Here is a 22,585-nt window from a genome sequence, read left to right as displayed (position 1 = left end):
TTTTTATGGGGGGAATCTTTAGGTGGATAGTTCCCATACGGCATTACCCTAAAGAACCACTCCGGTACCTTTATTTTTTAAGAGAATACGCCAGGTTTTATAAATCAGATTTTTTTTGGCATACGCATATTTTCCTGCTCGAATCCACGGAAAGTTTTATAAACGAGATCCCAAGATAGTAATACTTGTTAATGGAAATCTGATCGTTTAATTGGAATTTTATCAGTGTTAAAATGACAAGAAACTCAAATCAGCTATTTTCTTAAAAACCAATTGGTTCTTAAACTGCAAATATTATTTATGGTATTTCTTTAATCCAGTTAATTTTAAAAATCCGCTTTACAGTTTGACAATCATTCCACATTGATTCTTGGGTTTAGCAAGTGTAATTTTTTTCTAATACAGTCAGATTTATAAATAAAGTTGCACAGAACTTTTCTTAACCCCTTTACAATACTTTCGACCATCTAAAGCCAGAGAGGTTTATACAAAGCGAGGAATGCCCTCTGCTTTTGATAACAGAAGATAGCGTTCCAAAGATAAATCGCTGATTAACCATAAATCAAATCTTTTAATTTTTTTTTGAAAATTGGCAGAAAAACTGAACTGACTAGATTTTCATAGTCATAAAATGCTACCCAAGTCATCATTCCATTGAGTTTTAGAAAGTTTCTGTGCACGTTGTATAATTTTATATTAAATCGAAAAGCAGGTGGTTCGATTGTCTCGGGAGCATTGTTTAAATGTACAGTAAAACGAAGATTGGGGATGTTTCCCGCTTGGAGTTTCGTGGACGTTATAAAAATGTACATTAAATGTAATATATCCCCTTGGCATTTTGTGTGCAATTATTAAATGAACAGGCCATTAAAAAACAGGACATCTTTGTAAATTTACATTTATTTGGCAGACGCCTTTATCTAAAGCAGCTTACAACATTTGAGATATAATTGGTTACATGTCATTTCTTTTTCCAATTGGAGTGCCGGCGGGTGAAGTGACTTGCTCAGGGTCACAAAGTTTCAGTGGCATGAGTTGAACCCACCTCAGGGTTAGAGATCCAAATCCTTAAACACCTTGCCACACAGCAGTGCATTAGAAAACGAGACATCCGGTCAGTGGCGTAGCCGTAGCGTGTGTGTCAGCCGTTCCTCCGCCTCCTTATTTAGGTATGATTCAAATTTTTACAAGATATTATTATTATTTATTTATGGGCGGCACGGTGGCGCAGTGGGTAGCGCTGCTGCCTCGCAGTTGGGAGACCTGGGGACCTGGGTTCGATTCCCGGGTCCTCCCTGCGTGGAGTTTGCATGTTCTCCCCGTGTCTGCGTGGGTTTCCTCCGGGCGCTCCGGTTTCCTCCCACAGTCCAAAGACATGCAGGTTAGGTGGATTGGCGATTCTAAATTGGCCCTAGTGTGTGCTTGGTGTGTGGGTGTGTTTGTGTGTGTCCTGCGGTGGGTTGGCACCCTGCCCGGGATTGGTTCCCTGCCTTGTGCCCTGTGTTGGCTGGGATTGGCTCCAGCAGACCCCCGTGACCCTGTTTGGATTCAGCGGGTTGGAAAATTGATGGATTATTATTATTTATTGTGAAATTTTGCCGACCCCTAAAAGGGCCGCCCCTGCCGCCCCCACTACGCTACGCCACTGCATCCGGTTATCCTACATAAAATTCATTTGAAATCCTCCTTCTTCATCTTTTCCAACTTCTATGTGGTGTCGGCGTGCTTGATCCATTCATTTGACAACCAGACACTTCAAATAAAGTGCGCGTGCACGGCCGCAATGACGTAATTTTTGCGCGCCGCCTTTTATTGCCCGCCGGCGCCATAAACGATGAACCCGGAAGTGATGGGAATTACGCAGCGGGTTTCGGAGTGACAAGCGGGTTTAGTAATACGGCCGGTGATTTGAAATTTCCACTGACAGTACAGGGCATAGTAATGATAGAGAGAAGGCCAGTAACCAAGTGTGGTTTTCGACTGAGTTTTTTAAAGCAAAGGAATTGTTCGTCGCACATGACGTTTGCACCTCGAGTGAGTAAGTCTATCTGTCTGTCCGTCTCGATACTCGCTCGCTACAAGGCAGGCGATGATTTTCGTGAAGTTGATGGAAGATGTAGTTACAGTGCATTAAAAATAGAAGTGCATGAAGATGTCGTTTTAATATCTGACCCGTTTCCCAAGTAAAACGAAGATTATTAAGTCTACGGTGTGTTTTTGTTACCAAAGGATTAACAGTGATGCCCATACCTAATATATACAGACGTTAACCAAAAATGACCAAAACATACCTCCCCTCATATATAACACTTAATGTTTACCTTACCTTTACCCGTTGTAGACACTGCCAGGTGCTCGCTTAGTGGACTGCCCTCGTAACCTGATTTCTGTTGTTAGTAGTATTTGCAGTTATATAGTATATAATTGTTATATATATTATTATTTAAAATTAGTGATTAAATTAGTAAAAAAATGCAATTTTGTGGGCTGCCCTGATTTCGCATTTTATTGCCTGTCCCTTTTCCGTGTGCACGTTGTTAAACAGCTGTGGATGGTCACTAAGTGGCTTTCAGAAAAGGTTTGGCATGCTGCATATTGTAAAAACTTTTAAAAATGTACAGGATCAGGATTGTCACATCTGCAGAGTACAGTGAAATTCTTGTGGTGTGCTTCGTTGTTAGATTTCAAATAAAAGAATATTTGTTGTATGCATAAAATTTTAGTGGTTTAAGAGAGTGTGAGACCCAGAAAAGACTACATAATATTCTGCTAACTTGTAAATACATTAATTTTTACAACTTTTGTTTCTGTTATGAACAATATATGAGTTCTAATGCTATTAACTTGTGAGCACATTAAATATGAGTCCCAGTGCAGGCTTTATGGAATATTAGACAGTGCTGCTTTACAAGTCTAGGGAACTTGGTTTGGAAGTAGACTCGTCCCTGTTTTGTGTGCTGTTTGCATATTCTGCCCATATCTGTTGGTACCCCTGATCCAATGTTTTGTTTTTTCTGTCATATGCTATAGATATCCACGTTTTGGTAAATTGTCCAGATGTGGGTGAGTATTTGAGTATGCTGTCTGATGGATTTGTGTGCCATCAAGGGCTGGTTTATGCCTTGTGGTCAGTGTTGTTGTGGTTGGCTCAAGCCTCTGTGGTCAGCGCTGTTTTGGTAAGCGTAAGCGTCTGTGATATTTACTTTGGATTAGAAGAAGATGTAAATTGTTATACAGTATGTGGCAAGTAGAAGTTGAAGGGGAGATAATTTTCGAGGCTTTTATTCCAATGTCAGCTTGCTTGAAAGAGAACTTTTGTAACAGGCAAAAGATACATTAAATGCATCTAGATACTGTTCTCTAACACCACATTATGTTGGCTGATAGGTTTGTTTCTAGAAGATTTTTCAGACATTTTATTATAATGAACGAATGACTGAGAACTACACCTTGTTCAGCTAACACACAGCTCCTTGTTGTTGTTGTTCTTCTTTCGGCTGCTCCCATTAGGGGTTGCCACAGTGGATCATCTTCTTCCATATCTTTCTGTCCTCTGCATCTTGTTCTGTTACCCCCATCACCTGCATGTCCTCTCTCACTACATCTATAAACCTTCTCTTAGGCCTTCCTCTTTTCCTCTTCCCTGACAGCTCTATCCTTAGCATCTTTCTCCCAATATACTCATCATCTCTCCTTTGCACATAATGCAATCTCACCTTTCTGACTTTGTCTCCTAACCATCCAACTTGAGCTGACCCTCTAATGTCCTCATTTCTAATCCTATCCATCCTCGTCACGCCCAGTGCAAATCTTAACATCTTTAACTCTGCTATCTCCAGCTCTGTCTCCTGCTTTCTGGTCAGTGCCACCGTCTCCAACCCATATAACATAGCTGTAGACCTGTAGACCTTCCGTTTCACTCTTGCTGATACCCGTCTGTCACAAATTACTCCTGAAACTCTTCTCCATCAATTCCACCCTGCCTGCACTCTCTTTTTCACTTCTCTTCCACAATCCCCATTACTCTGTACTGTTGATCCCAAGTATTTAAACTCATCCACCTTCGTCAACTCTACTCCCTGCATCCTCACCATTCCACTGACCTCCTCTCATTTACACACATGTATTCTGTCTTGTTCCTACTGACCATCATTCCTCTCCTCTCTAGAGCATATCTCCACCTCTCCAGGGTCTCCTCAACCTGCTCCCTACTATCACTACAGATCACAATGTCATCAGCAAACATCACAGTCCACGGGGACTCCTGTCTAATCTCGTCTGTCAACCTGTCCATCACCATTGCAAATAAGAAAGGGCTCAGAGCCGATCTCTGATGTAATCTCACCTCCACCTTGAATACATCCGTCACTCCTACCGCAGACCTCACCACTGTCACACTTCCCTTGTACATATCTCATGCCACTTTTACGCACTTCTCTGCCACTCCCGACTTCCTCATACAATACCACAGCTCCTCTCGAGGCACCCTGTCATTTGCTTTCTCCAGGTCCACAAAGACGCAATGTAACTCCTTCTGGCCTTCTCTAAACTTCTCCATCAACATCCTCACAGCAAACATTGCATCTGTGGTGCTCTTTCCTGGCATGAAACCATACTGCTGCTCACTAATCATCACCTCACTTCTTAACCGAACTTCCACTACTCTTTCCCATAACTTCATGCTGTGGCTCATCAATTTTATTCCCCTGTAGTTACTGCAGTCCGGCACATCCCCCATATTCTTAAATATCGGCACCAGTACACTTCTTCTTCACTCCTCAGGCATCCTCTCACTTTCCAAGATTCCATTAAACAATCTGGTTAAAAACTGCACTGCCATCTTCCCTAAACACCTCCATGCTTCCACAGGTATGTCATCTGGACCAATGGCTTTTAAATTTTTCATCCTCTTCATAGCTGTCTTTACTTCCTCCTTGCTAATCCGTTGCGCTTCCTGATTCACTATCTCCACATCATCCAACCTTCCCTCTCTCTTGTTCTCTTCATTCATCAGCCTCTCGAAGTATTCTTTCCATCTGCTCAACACACCAAGGGTATAAAATTTAAAGGCTGTCATTCTCAAATTACTGTCTTTGTGATGCAGGTTATTTCTGTATGCTCTCAGGACATGCAGAAGTTCACATTTTTGCATATTCTTAAAGGGTGCAATTCCACGTATAAAGCCATCATTGCAGGCATGTGACATAACACATCAGAGCTGCAGGGGGCTGGAGTCTGTCCCAGCAGCATAAGGTACAAGGCTAGAGCCAACTGTGAATGAGGCACCATTGCAGCAACTATTTAAACATACTAACTCATACTAGATCTGTTGAGTCAACATTCTGAAAGCAGTTTAATCCATTTCAGGATTGTGGGGACAGGATCTTGTCCTCTTAAATGCTGAGATACCATGATTTTTTCTGTGTTGCTCCAAATTGTGGTCAGGTTCATCCTGGTTGCTTTATTTCACCTTGAGATGTGACTAGAACTTGATTGGAATCCACCTGTGGCAAATTTAATGGGCATCATTTAGAAAAGCACACGTGCACCTATGTATATAAGGTGTCATAAATGACACTGTATGTCAGAACAAAAACTAAGTCCTGATGTCCAAGGAACACTCTGCAGACCTCCATGATCAAATTGTGGTGAGGCATACATCTCAAACCAGCTTAATCCAGTTCAGTCCGGTTTGGATTGTGGCGACAGGATCTTATTCTAGCAGCATTTTTAGATAGGAAACAGCTGTGGGTAGCTGTGGTTTTCAAATGCCTGTTAACCAAACCTGCCTGTCTTTGGGGATATGGCAGCAAGAACACTATATACAGTTGTATGTTATTGTGAATGTTTTGCATGATATGTATCATCCATCCATCCATTATCCAACCCGCTAAATCCGAACACAGGGTCACGGGGGTCTGCTGGAGCCAATCCCAGCCAACACAGGGCACAAGGCAGGGAACCAATCCCGGGCAGGGTGCCAGTCCACCGCAGGACACACACAAACACACCCACACACCAAGCACACACTAGGGCCAATTTAGAATCGCCAATCCACCTAACCTGCATGTCTTTGGACTGTGGGAGGAAACCGGAGCGCCCGGAGGAAACCCACGCAGACACGGGGAGAACATGCAAACTCCACGCAGGGAGGACCCGGGAATCGAACCCAGGTCCCCAGGTCTCCCAACTGCGAGGCAGCAGGGCTACCCACTGCGCCACCGTGCCGCGATATGTATCATTTTTCTGTATTTATTTTTTGTATTGCATTTTTGTCATCTGCTCTGAGGAGATAAACAAGTAACAAATTTAATTGCACTATGTACACAGGACAGTAAACTTGACTTGCTGTGAAATGATGGGGCTAAGTACTCCACTGTCTTTGGCCAATTTAGAATCACAAATGTACAGTACATACATCTGTGTCATGTGGGATGAAATTGAGAGTATTTATAAGGAATACCACAAAGATGTTATGAGAATGTGCAAGCTCTGCACAAGCAACAACTGGGTGCAGAATTTGAACCCAGAATGATAGATCCACTTGAGAGGGTTAAATTGTTTTAATACAGCAAAGGGTCCGAATATCCAGGCGAATTTCCTGGAAAATGTTTGGCAAACAAAGGTTCTGGTGAACATAGTCTAACCGCTGCAGCAAATTTTGCCGATTAATGCTAGTCTATAAGCACTCACTTTTAACTGCAGACTAATTTAGACTTGTGCTGGTGATTGTTTTAGAAATGCAAATTGTGAGGTGGTTTCCTTAATTTTTTCACAACATTGAGTGATTCCATTATATTTTTCTCTACTTGGTTTGGAAAAATATTCCATTAATTAAAATAATTTTATTTTTTGAGGTATGATTCATGAAGCCAGATTGTTCAGCTATTAATCAAATATTGTTTTGGGTTATGTCTGTGATTGGTCTGATTGCAAATAGAGTAAAGAAAACTGTGTGAATATCCTCTTAAGTGTGGTGATTCCAATAATTTTTGCCAGGGTTTTATAAATATTCAGACCTTTTGTTGTGGCACTCCAGATTGTGGTCAGGTGCAGCCTGGTTGCTTTATTTTGCCCAAAGATGCAACTAGAACATGATTGGAATCCATCTGTGGTAAATGTAATTGAATGGGCATCGTTTAGAAAGGCACACATGTACCTGTGTATATAAGGTGTCACAATTTACACTGTATGTCAGAACAAAAACTAAGTCCTGAAGTCCAAAGAACTCTCTGCAGACCTCCTTGATCAAATTGTGGTGAGGCATAGATGAGGGCAAGGGTATAAAACCATTGCTAAAGCTTTGAGTGTTCCCAGGAGCACCACAATAACTGTGAAATGGAAGAAGTTTGTACCACCAGGACTCTTGTAAGAGTTACCCATCTGGCTAAATTGAGTAAATGGGCAAGAAGGGGCTTGGTCAGGAAAATGACCAATCACCAAGTGGTCACTCTGAAAGAGCTTCAGAAGTCCTCCACTGAGATAGGAGAACCTTTTGGAAGGGCGACTGCCTCTCAGCACTCCTATCAATCAAGTAAAAATCACACTTGAGTTAAAGGCATCTGACAAAGTGCTTGGATGTTGCTAAATGGCATTGAAAGCATTCTGTCTGACGGCATTAGGGAAATATTCTGTGGTCTGATACAGAAATTGACCTGTTTGCACAGAACTCTGTTGCTTATCACTTACTTTATTCCATCTGTATGATGGAGCATGGTTGTGGCAGCTTAATGCAATGGGTTGCTTCTCAGTCCCAGGGACAGTGAGACTAATCAGAATTGAGGGAGGGATTGAATGCAGCCAGTTACACACAGGTCCCTGAAGAAAGACTTCTCACAAGTGCACACCACCTTTGACTGGGTCGACGTTTCACCTTTCAGAACGACAATGACCCGAAGCATACAGTCAAGACAACGCTGACATGTCTTTGGTACAAGTTTTTTTTTGTCCTTGAATGGCTCAGCCAAAGCCCAGATTTAAACCCCATAGAACAGGTGTGGAGGGACCAGAAAATGCCAGTTTACTTACACTTCTCATCCAATCTAGTGGAGCTTGAGAGGATCTGCTAGGAAGTAAGGAATAAAGTAACAAATCCAGATTTGCAAAGCTTGTAGAGACTTGGCCAAGAAGACTCAACAGTAATTGCTGCCAAAGGAACCTCTGCAAAGTACTTAATTAAGGGTCTGAAAACTTTTGAATGAGAGACTTCAGGTTTGATTTTTCAGGAAAATTTGTGAATCTTTCTGAAAATATTTTCATTTTGTCATTATGGTTTAGTGAGTGTAGTTTGATGGGCAATAATGGCATGTATTAGTTTAAAATACTAAAAAAAAGTCTACATCACAATAAAGTGTGCAGGATCCGCACTGTATGTTCTTTTAATTGTGTAAACAAAAGACCCATTAAACTACAACTGTTCAAACTGGGATGTTTTTGTGTTGATAATGTGATTAGCCTTTAAATTGAAATATTTTCTGTATAAAAAATGTAGGCAGCTACACAACAGTTTTTCAGAAAAATATTTTACTCATCAACGTTTGACTCATTTCTGCAACAATAATTCATGAAAAAATGTACTGGGTTGGTTACAGAAATATACATTACATTATCTCTTTTTGAACTTGTGCTTAAATGCTGCATAATGTATCCTTTAAAAATGTAATCTTACACTACCGTGGCTGTTCGTTTGCCTGTCCAGAATTTTAAATCACTAGTAGCTTACAAACCGTTTCACCTATTGACCTGAAATTTGGTACACATATACTACGTGATGTCTACTATCTGCTTTCGGGGTGATGATTGACCTCCAAGGTTATTTGTCTTTTTATTTTATTTTATTGTAGAATCAACTCTTGGCAGCGGCCACCAGGACAGCCGTACGGCGCATGCGTAAGGGCACCATTCTCATTCCCTACCACCTTCGCGGTCACTTCCACTACCTCTTCAATCTGCCTCAAGAATGATTTAAGATGAAAAGACTTAAGTGTCAGCATAAGTGAAAAATTAAGAAAAACGTACTAAGTAATTGCAACACAAAAACTGTCTTAATCAGTTTTAACGCGAAAAGATGCCGACGGAAGAAGAGACGAAGTGGGCCTCTAGGGTGGAGAAAACAAGAGCTGCTCATGAAGTAGAAAGCACATCAACCTTTGAGCAAATGAATGCTAGCTGTAGAGAGAAAGAGTATGAAAACTATAAGTCAAGTGTATTCACTGCACATAATCGTGCAGTACGCCGTTACTGGTTAGTTTATAGTTAAATACAAATTGATTTAGTTTGGCCATATGATTGAGCATTGCATGTGATGAAATCTTACTCTGTTCAGAGTTGGTTTCTTCCTTCTGCCTGATTTTGAAAGTACAGTTCCTACCCACCCTCATATCTGGCCTGCAAGAAGATTTTAGAAAAGGGTGAATGCAGTAAAGATTTCTGTTCATTCTGTACATCTCAGACTATACGAATAACAGCAGGTCATGTCACTGGCAGAAATTCTCAGATGGTGCTGTACTTATGGGATGTATCGATAAGAGGATGAGACAGAGGAGTCAGGGGAAGAACTTCATGCTTGGTGCAGAAAGAATTGTCTGCAACTTAACATCAGCAAAACCAAGGAACCAGTTATTGACTTACACCTCACCAAAGAGTTTCCAGGCCCAGTCACTATTCAAGGAATAGATGTAGAGGTGGTCCACTCTTACCTGAAGCATTTGCATTTAATGAGTGCAGTTTCTGGTATTTTTTTTTAACAATGTAAAGATTTTATTCCATATAGAATTGAAATTTATTTAAATAGATTTTTTATTGAGTCACATAATATGCTGCATTAGGTTTTGACAATGGTATCAAATTTCAGTACTGTTCTAAGCATTGTATCTAACTTGGAAATTTTGGTATTGTGACACATATGTTGCAAACCTCTGAAGCAGTGGTTCTCAGTCTTGGTCCTGGGGACCCACTGTGGGTGCAGGTTTTTGTTTCAGCCAACTTCTGTTTTTAATTGGACTGCTAGCCTAATGAAGTGACCAGTTATTACCCAGTTTCTGTGTTTTGGAGTCAATGTAAAAATTGCTAAATTAAGTTTGGCAAAGAGCAGCGCAGTGGCAGCACTGCTGCAACGCAGTTAGGAGACCTGGGTTTGCTTCCCGGGTCCTCCCTGCATGGAGTATATATGTTCTCCCAGTGTCTGTGTGGGTGTCATCCAGGTACTCTGGTTTCCTCCCACAGTCCAAAGACATGCAGGTTAGGTGCATTGGCAATTCTGAATTGTCCCTAGTGTGTGCTTGGTGTGTGTGTGTATGTGTGCCCTGTGGTGGGCTGGCACCCTGCCCGGGGTTTGTTTCCTGCCTTGCACCCTGTGTTGGCTGGGATTGGCTCCAGCAGACCCCCGTGACCCTATAGTTGGGATATGGCGGGTTGGAGGATGGATGGATGGAAGTTTGGTAAATTTTTATTAAAATGTGCTAAGCAGTTCTATGGGGAGTGTATTTTTTACTATTTTACAATATTTTTATCCTGATTTTCATTGTTCTTTTCCAGGTTTTCTGGTTATTTAAGCCATTATTTACTAACTAGCTGAGTAAGCATGTGCTGTAAAAATCGGCGTCAGTAATTGAAAGGAACTACTCTGGGCATCTCTCTCCTAGGAGTAATTGTTTTGTCGATGTGCTCGCATCGCTTGTGCATTAGCGGTGGGAGTAAAAGGGATACCGTTTTGCCGATGTTAGTGGCTAAGCAACTTTGTCTTTCTTCTGAGGTTTCATTTTGCTGAAATGCTGGCCTTGCTTGTGTTATTAGCGGCTAAGCGAGTTTTCTGTTTCCTCGGAGGTGGAGCCTTTACCCCGACTCCACCTCTCACTTCCAGGCTGGACAGACACACACACTCCCATGCGTAGATGTTTATATATAAGATTAGTGGGTCTGATGCTAAAGTAGATGCAGCCTTTCATTATTCAGTGTTGTTTTCCTATGTGTCTACTCTGCTTCTTTTTAATTGTCATTATTAGGATACAACGAAAGAAACAATCTACACAGAAAAAGGTCAAAATAATAAAAAGATGAGTTAAGCATTTAAATATATTGGGGAAAAGAAACTTCTGAATATATGGTAAATGTAGAAGTCATACTATTGCGCTTTTCTGAATGTAGAATAAGAGAAGTGAAAAATGACCAGCTGAATTAAATTAGATCAATTATTAACATGTATTGTGAATCTGGTTGAAACAAAATCCTGCAACCACAGAGGGTCCCTAGGACTGAGTTTGGGAACCTCTGCTTTAAAGCCAAAACAACACAAAGGATGCAGAAATACTGTAAGCTAAAAATGGAACCTTTATTACCAGAACACACGGGAAGTGGTGAATAATTCAGAAAAGGCAAAACAATCAATGTGCTGCTCATCTGGGCTTAAATTAACAAGTCTTTTATCTTGCCGTTGAGGTGGCTTTAAATCCGATCATAGGGTCATCTCTGGAGTTGGGAGTGGAGTTTGACTTTTTCCCAAGGACATGAGTTTGAACTTCTTTTAATGGCTTCAGTTTTCCCTGCACCTCTGAACCTTCCAGTTCTACTAAGGGGAAAGATTCACAGGACTGTGCCCATGTACCTTCTAGTTTCCTGGAGGTATTGTCATCAGTGTTCCATCATTGGTCTCCCTCTCCACCTCTGGCCCCAGCTTTGATAAGTTTCAGGTGGCCCTGACAACTGCTTGAATGCCTACTCTATAATATGCCAGAGAGCACTGAATTCTTTTTTCCAGGTTGGCTGTCCCTCATATACTGGTGCCCACCGCATGTTGGCATTTATAAGCTGCTCAATGCGCATGCGCACACACACACACACACCGATGACATGCTGCCTCATAGTGGCTCCTGTATTTTCACACTGGCATACTTAAGACCTCTTATGCTGTTGCCAGCGTGTTTCACTCTGTCAGTCCTGAAAGTTGTCTGAATGACTGATTCCTACCTTATGTCACTCAGACAGTGAGCTTTGTCCATGCTTCCTCTTGCCTGCTGTGCAAAACCTGACAATATTATCATGTTTTACAAGTTATATAAAGTTTACAGTAGATGATATTTAAGCATAGAATGAAATATTTGTTTTAAAATATGTTGACAGTTTAACAAAGAACAGTAGCTACACTGCATAATATCACTTACTGTGTTACTGCTTTTAAACCTGACTTAAATGTTTATGTGAAACAGCAAAGACAGTGTGATGTTTTAGATAACAATTGCACCCTAGCTTTCTCATGAAAAAATTATCTTTATTTGTTAAATATTTATCGTAATCGTAAAAATCTGAGATCTGAAGGCTTAATGTTTGGACTTTTGTTATACTCTTTGCTAAGAAATTCTAAACCTGTTTTCATAATGCTTCAAAAGTGTCTCTCTTTTACTTTCTGTGTTTCACAGGGTAAAGCAGTTATATATTAAATTTAGAGTACCCTCTATTGAACATGTCATGATGCTGAGATTCTCTTCTGGTCATGGAGAAAAGTACTGATGCACCTGATGTGCAGGAGTTTCCATCCATCCGTTGTGTTGCTGTTAATGCTCATGCCAAAGAAACAAGAAATAGTGATGAAGCCAAAAATGGGAAGGCCATGGGTTTTGTGTTGGTGCACGCAGGTATGTTTACTACTTTAAAGTATGCATAAAACCCACCTCTGACTTTGAGTGGGCATATGAAGCATAAAGTGGATATCAAAAAGCTACACACCCTAATTGGTTTAACTTTTGTTTATGTAATATTTGAAATTAAGCCAAATCATTTCAGGCTTTTTTTCTTTTCGCTAAGATCACAGAAACCAACAATATTTAATTGAAAAACCGATGGATACTGGGGTGGGGCTGAAGCCTTTTCTGATAGCATTGGGTGCAAGGTACATAGGGGACACGGTCCATTTCAGGTTCTGATCACACAGAAACCCATGCTTGGAGTCAACAGTTAATCGAAAATATATCTTTAACTTGGAGAGAAACGTGTGATCTCCACACAGCAGTTTGGAGTGTGATTTCAACCCAGGGCAGTGGATCCATGGGTCAGCTGCACAAACAATTTCTGTAACTTTCCAGGCAGAATGATTAAAACTAAAAGAACTTTCAATGTCTTTGGTTGCAGTGTGCTTAGTCTTTGCCACGTTGATAAGGGTATGTGTGTAGATTCAACCAATCATATTTTAATTTATGTACAGTCATTATGCAGTTTCCATTTGCTTCCAGTTAACATCATTTGGACTGATTGTGGTCAACCCTAAATAAAGTCACCTGTTTCTGTGGGATTTTCGGAAAGCTTTCTCTGTACTATGGAACCAAAAAACAATCTGTTTTAACATGGAAAGGCTTTTGGGGACACCTCTCCTTGAAGCACAAATCTCTTCAAATGCACAGCTAACCTCTGTCACTGCTTTAGTTTGCCTTTTCTTACACTTAGCAACCTTTGGGGATGTACAGGTCATAGCTACAATGCAGCTGCACCCAGGGTTATGGTTTCCTACCTTTGATTAGCATTGCTTCTTCAAATTTCACGTAAATACTAGTCATTGAAGCCTGCTTTCTTGGGAGTGTCCTCCTACACCCTAAATGATCTAGCTGAGAGTAACATACAGGCAGGGAGGCTGGCTTAATTAGTTTTACTCTTAATACATTATTAAAATGGCTACTGCTATAAACAAAAAACAAGCGGAGTATGACTTGGATTGTTTTGTAATTCTGTAAGTAAATGAAGATCAGCAGATGGTGTCCAGAAAGCGTTTCTCTTGTAGTTGCTTGAGAAGTTTTTGTAGTATCGCAGAGTTCTTGGTTTTCCTACCTCCTCCTTTTTCCCTTTTTAATCAACTCATTTGTCTCACAGTTATGCTTAGGTATGGTCCTTTTATCCAGGGCTCCTGAAATAAAAGTCCTGTTTTGTGAATCATCTCTGACATCAGAAGCAGGAGTCAAAAGCACATTATCATTGCATAGCTTAGAAATATGTTTATGAAATGATACTTGTATTCTGGTAGCAGTTTTTCATTAAAGGCTACGTTAAAATCAGTTCTTATCTCTTATTAGCAAAAACCTGCACAACTAAGTAACATCTCCCAGCAGCAGACTGCCTAAAACTCTTGACTTTGTCTCGCAGAGCTTTTTACATTTTTACTTAAGCTAATTATCAAAATAGTCTGGTAACTGTTAAGAAAACATAAAAGAATTAACAGACAAGGGTTCTTCAGAAGCCAAGTAATATGAGTAGCTGTTTTAGCATAGAAAAGGAATGAGTTGTATTTGTTTGGTACACTTTTTTTAATGTTACAAGAATAGTTCTTCTTTTACACCATTATCAAGTTCACAAAACATCAACAGTTTTAAGAGCAGGATATATAACAATTTGGTAGGCACTGTATAGAATATTTTAAAACATGGTGATATTCTTACCAGTAAGTGGAAAAAATACCGAACCATCTTGACAGCTATCCAAAATTAATTCATGGGACAGGGAATCTCATTAGTGTAGATACTAGATTCTCAATGACACTCTTAAAGACTCAAGAAATTTATGGTGATCACTAGCCATTGCTTACATAAGTTTTTTTTTCACAAACACTAGTAATTCTTTGCATTTGTATAGCGCTTTTCTCACTACTCAGAGTGCTCAGCAATTGCAGGTTAAGGCCCTTGCTCAAGGGCTCAACAGAGCAGAGTCTCTTTTGGCATTTGCAGGATTCGAACCGACAACCTTCCGATTGCCAGTGCAGATCCCTAGCCTCAGAGCCACCACTCACAAACATTAGCTATGGAATAAGAAGGCAGAGGCCATTTCTTACAAAAAGGAACATCCAAGCATGTAAAAAATTTAGAAGATAAATTCAGTCTCTAAAAACTGGGAAAATATGTTATGGATTGATGAGACCCAGGTCGTACTTTTAAAATGTATGTTTTCAAAACATTCTCTGTACTTTAAACTCCACTCTTTTTTGTTCCATTTCTCTTTTCTTGTATCTTTTTTTTTCCCCTTATTTTGCACTCCCCTTTATAGGCTGGGGGGCTGTTGCAGGTGCGATCGCTTGATTGCTTCCCTGGGCTGATTATAAGGCAATAGGACTGCCCACATGTGCATGCAAGGCAACGCAAAGACTGCTGACCACCTCACACCAACCCAGAGACAGGGTGTCTTTGGCAGACCACGTGCACCTGCTCCCAATCTCCAGTGCAAACACGTTCATTATTTATTAAAATGGTCACTCTTTTTGAGCCACAGAAACGCTATACCACAGAGACTCTGTTATAGTCTGGAGGTGTATAACCAGGGTTGATAAATGGAACAAATCATCTCATTCTCTTCTTCTTCCGGCTGCTCCTGTTAGGGGGTTGCCACAGTGGATCATCTTTTTCTATATCTTTCTGTCCTCTAGATCTTTCTCTGTTACACTCACTACCTGCATGTCCTCTCTCACTACATCCATAAACCTCCTTTTAGGCCTTCCTCTTTTTCCTGGCAGCTCTATCCTTAACATCATTTTCCCAATATACCAAGCATCTCTCATCTGCACATGGCCAAACCAAAGCAATCTCGCCTCTCTGACTTTGTCTCCCAACCGTCCAACCTGAGCTGACCCTCTAATGTACTAAGTTCTAATCCTGTACATCCTTGTCACACCCAGTGCAAATCTTAGCATCTTTAACTCTGCTACCTAACAGAGTTAGAGTTAGAGTCAGGTCCTAACAGGTGGCGCAGTGGTAGTGCTGCTGCTTTGCAGTAAGGAAACTGTGGAAGATTGTGGGTTCACTTCCCGGTTCCTCCCTGTGTGGATAGCGCTTTGAGTACTGAGAAAAGCGCTATATAAATGTAATGAATTATTATTATTATTATTATTACCTCCAGCTCTGTCTCCTGCTTTCTGGTCAGTGCCACTGTCTCCAACCCATATAACATAGCTGGTCTCACTACTGTTCTGTAGACCTTCCCTTTCACTATTGCTGATACCCGTCTGTCACAAATCACTCCTAACACTGTTCTCCACCCCATTCCACCCTGCCTGTACTCTCTTTTTCACCTCTCTTCCACAATCCCCATTACTCTGAAGTAATGATCCCAAGTATTTAAACTCATCCACCTTTGTCAACTCTACTCTCAGCATCCTCACCATTCCTCTGATTTCCCTCTCATTCCCACACATGTATTCTGTCTTGTTCTTACTGACCTTTATTCCTCTCCTCTCTAGAGCAAACCTCCAACTCTCCAGGGTCTCCTCAACCTGCACCGTGATATAATCCCACCTTCACGTTGAATGCATCTGTCACTCCTACTGCAGTTTTCACCACTGTCACACTTACCTCGTACATATCCTGTACCACCCTTACATACTTCTCTGCCTCTCCCGACTTCCTCATACAATACCGCAGCTCCTCTCAAGGTACCCTATCATATGCTTTCTCCAGGTCCACAAAGACGAAATGCAACTCCTTCTGGCCTTCTCTAAACTTCTCCATCAACACTCTCAGAGCAAACATTGCATCTGTGGTGCTCTTTCCTGGCATGAAACCATACTGCTGCTCACTAATCATCACCTCACTTCTTAACTGAGCTTCCACTACTCTTTCCCATAACTTCATGCTGTGGCTCATCAATTTTATCCCCCTGTAGTTACTACAGTCCTGCACATCCCCCTTATTCTTAAATATCGGCACCAGTACACTTCTTCTTCACTCCTCAGGCATCCTCTCACTTTCCAAGATTCCATTAAACAATCTGGTTAAAAACTCCACTGCCATCTCTCCTATACACCTCCATGCCTCCTCAGGTATATCATCTGGAACAACGGCTTTTCCATTCTTCATCCTCTTCATAGCTGTCCTTACTTTCTCCTTGCTAATCCGTTGCGCTTCCTGATTTATAATCTCCACATAATCCAACCTTCTTTCTCTCCCGTTCTCTTCATTCATCAGCCTCTCAAAATGCTCTTTTCATCTGCTCAACACACTCTCCTCGCTTGTGAGTATGTTTCCTTATTTATCCTTCATCACTCTAACCTGCTGCACAAGTTTCTCAGCTCGGTCCCTCTGTCTAGCCAATTGGTACAGGTCCTTTTCTCCCTCCTTAGTGTCCAGCCTCTCATACGACTCAGTATACGCCTTTCCTTTAGCCTTTGCCACCTCTCTCTTCACCTTGCGCCTTATCTCCTTGTACTCTTGTCTACTTTCTGCATCTGTCTGACTATCCCACTTCTTCTTCGCCATCCTTTTCCTCTGTATACTCTCCTGTACTTCCCCATTCCACCACCAGGTTTTCTTTTCCTTCTTCCTCTGTGCAGATGTCACACCAAGCACCCTTCTTGCTGTCACTCTTACTACATCTGCTGTAGTTTACCAACTGTCTGGTAATTCTTCACTGCCACCCAGTGCCTGTCTCACTTCCTTCCTAAACTCAACCTTGCAGTCTTCGTTTTTCAACTTCCACCATTTGATCCTTTGCTCTGCCCTCCCTCTTCTCCTCTTCTTATTGATCTCCAATGACTCAACAGTGGTTTAAACCATTCCTTCCACGCAGCATTGAAAAAGGCTGTTAATCAGTACACCACTCTGAGTATCCAGTTCCTTTAGCATTTGCAACTTAATCTTCTCCACCTCTGTAGCGCTGAAGCTTATTTAGCTTTTTAAACCACTGTAGTGATGTCATCTGCAGAAATGCACTTGACCCTAACAAATGTTTCTGGTATTGCCTTTCTTCCCTCAACAGAGTTAGTGCATCATTTTGAGTTCTGAATTCCTGTCTCTAAAAGGTTCATATCCATCCATCCATTATCCAACCTGCTATATCCTAACTACATACTCTGAATATTTCTTAACAAACAAAACTCAATGATTCTCTCTTCAAAGTTCAGAATTTTACTTGGGAAACCCTTTAGTTTAGTGGTGTAATCTCCAGTTTTTCAGCATTTAACTAGGCACTTGTGAATCTCTCCATTTCAGCTTGGCGCCTCTCCTATGAGGAATCGTTCCAGAGTAAGAGAAGGACCATTTTTTATCAAGTAGTTTCCTTCCTGATCAAACAAATATCTATGTCATGAAACTTTTGCTCAAATGGCCAGTTTCCGTGCTAAGTTCTAGTAAGATTTTATCTGTCCCACACATGAGTGCCGGCCCACTTCAAGCACTGCTTTTGCCACTAAATTTGTTCTCTGCAACTATGAGAAACAAAAATTTAAAACATTGAAAAACAGCATGCAGGTATACATGCCAATGGTTAATTGTAATGTGGCACACATTTTAAATGCTTGTACACATGTGGAATTGACACTCATATCTCAAGTATGCACGCACTTTAACTGGCAAGCAGCCTCTTGGCTGTAGAACTCTGCTGATTGGACAACATAATGGAAAAATATAATGACATTACATCTCTGTAGTAGGTCATGCAGCAGTTCTTTTTATCTACTGTGTACTTAAAATTAACAGTTTAGCTTTACTCTTCCCTTTATAGTTTTACTTTGTCTGTATTTTTAACAATCTAAATTATTTTTAGCATCATGCGTAATAAGCCATTTAAAATGTAGCATCAAAGAAATGTATTAACAAATCCTGTATTTACTTCTTTCTCAGAGAGCTGAAGAGTTACAACTTTTATTTCTTATCTTTTGATGTAGGTGCTGGCTATCACTCAGAGTCCAAAGCAAAAGAATATAAGCATGCTTGTAAGAGGGCATGTCAAAAGGTAATTGAAACAAATTCATTTGTCTCTGTTTCTTAGGTTAGAAATAATTTAAAAATACCATTAAAAGAAATACTAACTCTTGTTTTGTGATTGGGCTTTTAATTTCAATATCATTACACAAGGTTCATCAGATAATGAAAGTGGATAGGTGGCTTAAGACACAAATTTCAGCTAGTTTTGTTATGTACAGTACTTCATTGTTGATATATCAGCTTACATTTATTTCTGCTCTCTCTTGTAGTGCTCACTTTTAAGGAAGTGATTGAGAGAATAGTTATTGTTGCGCATAGTATTGTGCACTGTACATATTAGTAAAAGCACTACTTGTGCACTAGTATGATTTGAAGAGCAAAGGAAATGGCCATGTGCAATAAATATGAAAAATGTGACTCTCTGCAGAGTCTTGCAGTTGTGCTGCAAGCTGTTTCCAAATCAGGTGGTAATCTTTCCTGGCAGAATACTTTTGATGGTGGATGTGTAGAAGTTCTTTTGTATCTGGAAAGGAAGCCTGAATTCACTCAATAGGGGATGTGAAATCTCTTTGTAACCACAGTGTTACATAGCAGCTTTTTCAGCCTGTTAAGAGTGAGTGGGGGCACTGTTGTGAAACTTTTCTTGACAATTATCCCTGACTGACTGTAGCAAATATCAAATGAAATCAGCATAATTTTCACTGGTTATGTGGGCCTTTTTTTGGCATATAATCGAATCATCATCATAAAATCATAAGGTTCATCCTCAGTTATGAAACACTTCTTAAATTTCTCCCACTTCAAATTCTTTAGCCCAGGATTCACCTTGGAACATTGAATACTCTGATGCTCCATTCCCAAAGTCATTATTCTGGATCATGGTTATTTTTTTTTATTGAAAATGGATTCAACTGAACCATTATAATTTGCTTCACAGTGGTAACATTTTCTTCTGTTGTCTGTGTCAAAGGCCAGCCAGACTTTGGGAAATCTTTGATTGATGTTCTTCTACAGTGGAATTCTTCAACACACCTCATGACTCTGGCATGTGTTGAGGGCTGGACGTAGTACATTTTGGCTAGGAGAGAATGACTCTTCAAAGCCATGTTACCTAGCCTTAAAATTTCACAGTGCTTGATTTTGAGGTTTTTAGATAGATAGATAGATAGATAGATATATACTTTATTAATCCCAAGGGGAAATTCACATACTCCAGCAGCAGCATACTGATAGAAAAAAAATTAAAGAGTCATAAAAATGCAGGTAAAACATACAATAACTTTGTATAATGTTAATGTTTACCCCCTGGGTGGAATTGAAGAGTCGCATAGTGTGAGGGAGGAACGATCTCCTCAGTCTGTCAGTGGAGCAGGACATTGACAGCAGTCTGTCGCTGAAGCTGCTCCTCTGTCCAGTGATGATACTGTTCAGTGGATGCAGTGGATACTCCATGATTGACAGGAGCCTGCTCAGTGCCCGTCGCTCTGCCACAGATGTCAAACTGTCCAGCTCCATGCCTACAATAGAGCCTGCCTTCCTCACCAGTTTGTCCACGCATGAGGCATCCTTCTTCTTTATGCTGTCTCCCCAGCACACCACTGCATAGAAGAGGGCACTCGCCACAACCGTCTGATAGAACATCTGCAGCATCTTATTGCAGATGTTGAAGAACGCCAGCCTTCTAAGGAAGTATAGTCGGTTCTGTCCTCTCTTGCACAGAGCATCAGTATTGGCATTCCAGTCCAATTTATCATCCAGCTGCACTCCCAGGTATTTATAGGTCTGCACCTTCTGCACACAGTCACCTCTGATGATCACGGGGTCCGGGAGGGGCCTGGGCCTCCTAAAATCCACTACCAGCTCCTTGGTTTTGCTGGTGTTCAGGTGTAGGTGGTTTGAGTCGCACCATTTAACAAAGTCCTTGATTAGGTTCCTATACTCCATATATGTTTTTGGCATTAATGTTGACTTATTTCTAAAAGAAGAAGTGTTTAAAGTATGCAAAATTGTTAAAAATTATTATTTCGCCAGATTAGTGTGACAGGGAAGCCAGTGGACATGAATGTCTTAAAGAGCTGGCCGTGGATATAACGGCTAATGTACGGACTTCAGTGATCGTGTTTTAGTAAGCCCTTAATTGTAGCACTAAGAGGTGTGTAGACAACATTTTAAGCCATCTTGTAGAGTTCTTATCCACTAGTAAGGATAAGGTGGCTTGAAGGTTCAACTGTCTTTTTTTCTTTTGACTGGCAGATGTGAAAAGTATCTTTGAGGTACCCTGGTCAACTAAAATTTGCACTTTTTCTTCAGCTTGATACATCTTATTGATGGCATGAATGTATCACAAAGATTCTATTGGTGCAGAGGGTTTGAGACCTGCTGCAGTTGCTGTGTCATCTATGATGAAAAATAGTTGCATGCTTTTTTGCACAAGAGTAAAATCTGTGCAACAGTAGACAAGTTTAATATTTACATTTTGATCTTCAATACCAAAGAGTTGTAATAATTACTTCCACCTTGCATAAATGTTTTAATCAGCCTGGATTCATGCTGATCTCTTTCAAGGTAGCCTGGGCAGGAGAAATTCTTCAGGGTCTAATTTTCAAGATCAGGAGTGCAACTTTTAACTACAAGTATTGTGAACAACAAGTCTAGTTGGTGTTCTGAAGACTTTGCATTTCTTTTCTGCATTTGAAGAACAAAGGATGCATAGTGTTGTTCATTGCATTGCTGGCCACTCACCTATTCTTGGTACTCCTGTAACCATCATAGATGAGATCTATACTTGGTCTCTGTCCTACTAGACTGCACACACAACTGTGTTTGCTATGATGGGAGGGAACTTTGCATTTCAGTTGTCTTGATTTTTGACTGTCTGCTATGTCCCTCACCTTCATGCCAGCCGTAATTGTTCATATTGAATCATGTAATATAGTTCTTTGGATACTATGAAGTAGAGGCCTGGAAGTTAGTAATCAGCCTTTGATTTTTATTTCTTGTTGAATAATGTGTGTTAAAATGTCAATTGCTCTTTTCAGGCAGTTGAAAAGCTTAAGTCTGGCGCACTTGCAGTTGATGCAGTAACAGCAGCTTTGATCGTTTTGGAGGTAATTGATATTAATCTTACTGTATGTATATATTCAGTTTTTCTCTTACTGTTTAACATGGGTTGTTCCTCAGTAACTTAATTTCTGATAATGTTTTCTAGTGAAATAATTAAAAGATTTACTACATTATATCTGTCAATTTGCTTAGATCAGTTTGTTACTTTTAAATGAAAGTTTTTTTCCTTTTTAAATTGTTAGAGTATAAAAACAAAAACTAGTATGTTACCAAAAAATAAATGTGAAAAAATATTTTTTAATTTGCAGGATTCTACTTTTACCAATGCTGGGACTGGTTCCAATTTGAACCTGTCAGGGGACATTGAGTGTGATGCAAGCATCATGGATGGGAAGTCCTTACATTTTGGTGCAATTGGGGCACTTAGTGGTATGCAAATTAAGATTAACATTTTCATTATTAATGGGAGGGTAAATGTTTCCACAATTCCATCATCTACAGTCTTAAAAAATGTCATACGTTTGTGGCAATAATTCATTGAAAACAATTGCAGATTCTCCATTGTATTTTAATATTTTGGTGAAAATAATGTAAGACACACAGTTTGTCATGTCTCTTTTTTTAATAGTGCCTGCTCTAAGTATTGCTGTATGTGACTTTTTAGTTTTGCCTGTTGGAACATTTATGACAGTTTTCATGAATAATATTGATAAATATTATCTAAATTTTTAAATAAAGGTGAGGAAAATTTTTATGAGGGATGATCAGAAATCTTGAGCCTGATCTATTAAGAAAAACATTGGTAAAAATATGTTAGAGACAAAAATCAAAGAAAAAATAAGCATTTAAATATCAGT

General features: G+C 40.2%; 1 protein-coding gene across 3 annotated transcripts in view; it reads left to right on the top strand.

The window, feature by feature from the left end:
• The first annotated feature begins 1,827 nt into the window (after positions 1-1,827).
• The window catches only part of tasp1 (taspase, threonine aspartase, 1), a 145,175-nt gene continuing 124,417 nt past the window's right edge, over positions 1,828-22,585 (top strand). For 2 of the 3 annotated variants that reach the window (XR_007933617.1, XM_028820567.2), the window contains exons 1-5: positions 1,828-2,034; positions 12,414-12,629; positions 18,626-18,693; positions 21,704-21,772; positions 22,037-22,157. Coding sequence is in view for 2 of the 3 variants with exons in the window: in XM_028820567.2 (XP_028676400.1) it covers positions 12,488-12,629; positions 18,626-18,693; positions 21,704-21,772; positions 22,037-22,157 (400 nt within the window). In the remaining variant the exon portion in view is untranslated. Of the gene's footprint in view, positions 2,039-12,413; positions 12,630-18,625; positions 18,694-21,703; positions 21,773-22,036; positions 22,158-22,585 lie in introns of all 3 variants that reach the window. The other variant, XM_028820566.2, reaches the window with a different exon arrangement.

The sequence above is a fragment of the Erpetoichthys calabaricus genome, chromosome 15, assembly GCF_900747795.2.
Source record: "Erpetoichthys calabaricus chromosome 15, fErpCal1.3, whole genome shotgun sequence".
Lineage (NCBI taxonomy): Eukaryota > Metazoa > Chordata > Cladistia > Polypteriformes > Polypteridae > Erpetoichthys > Erpetoichthys calabaricus.
The sequence above is the reverse complement of the archived record's forward strand: the minus strand, read 5'-3'. Positions and strand labels throughout refer to the sequence as shown.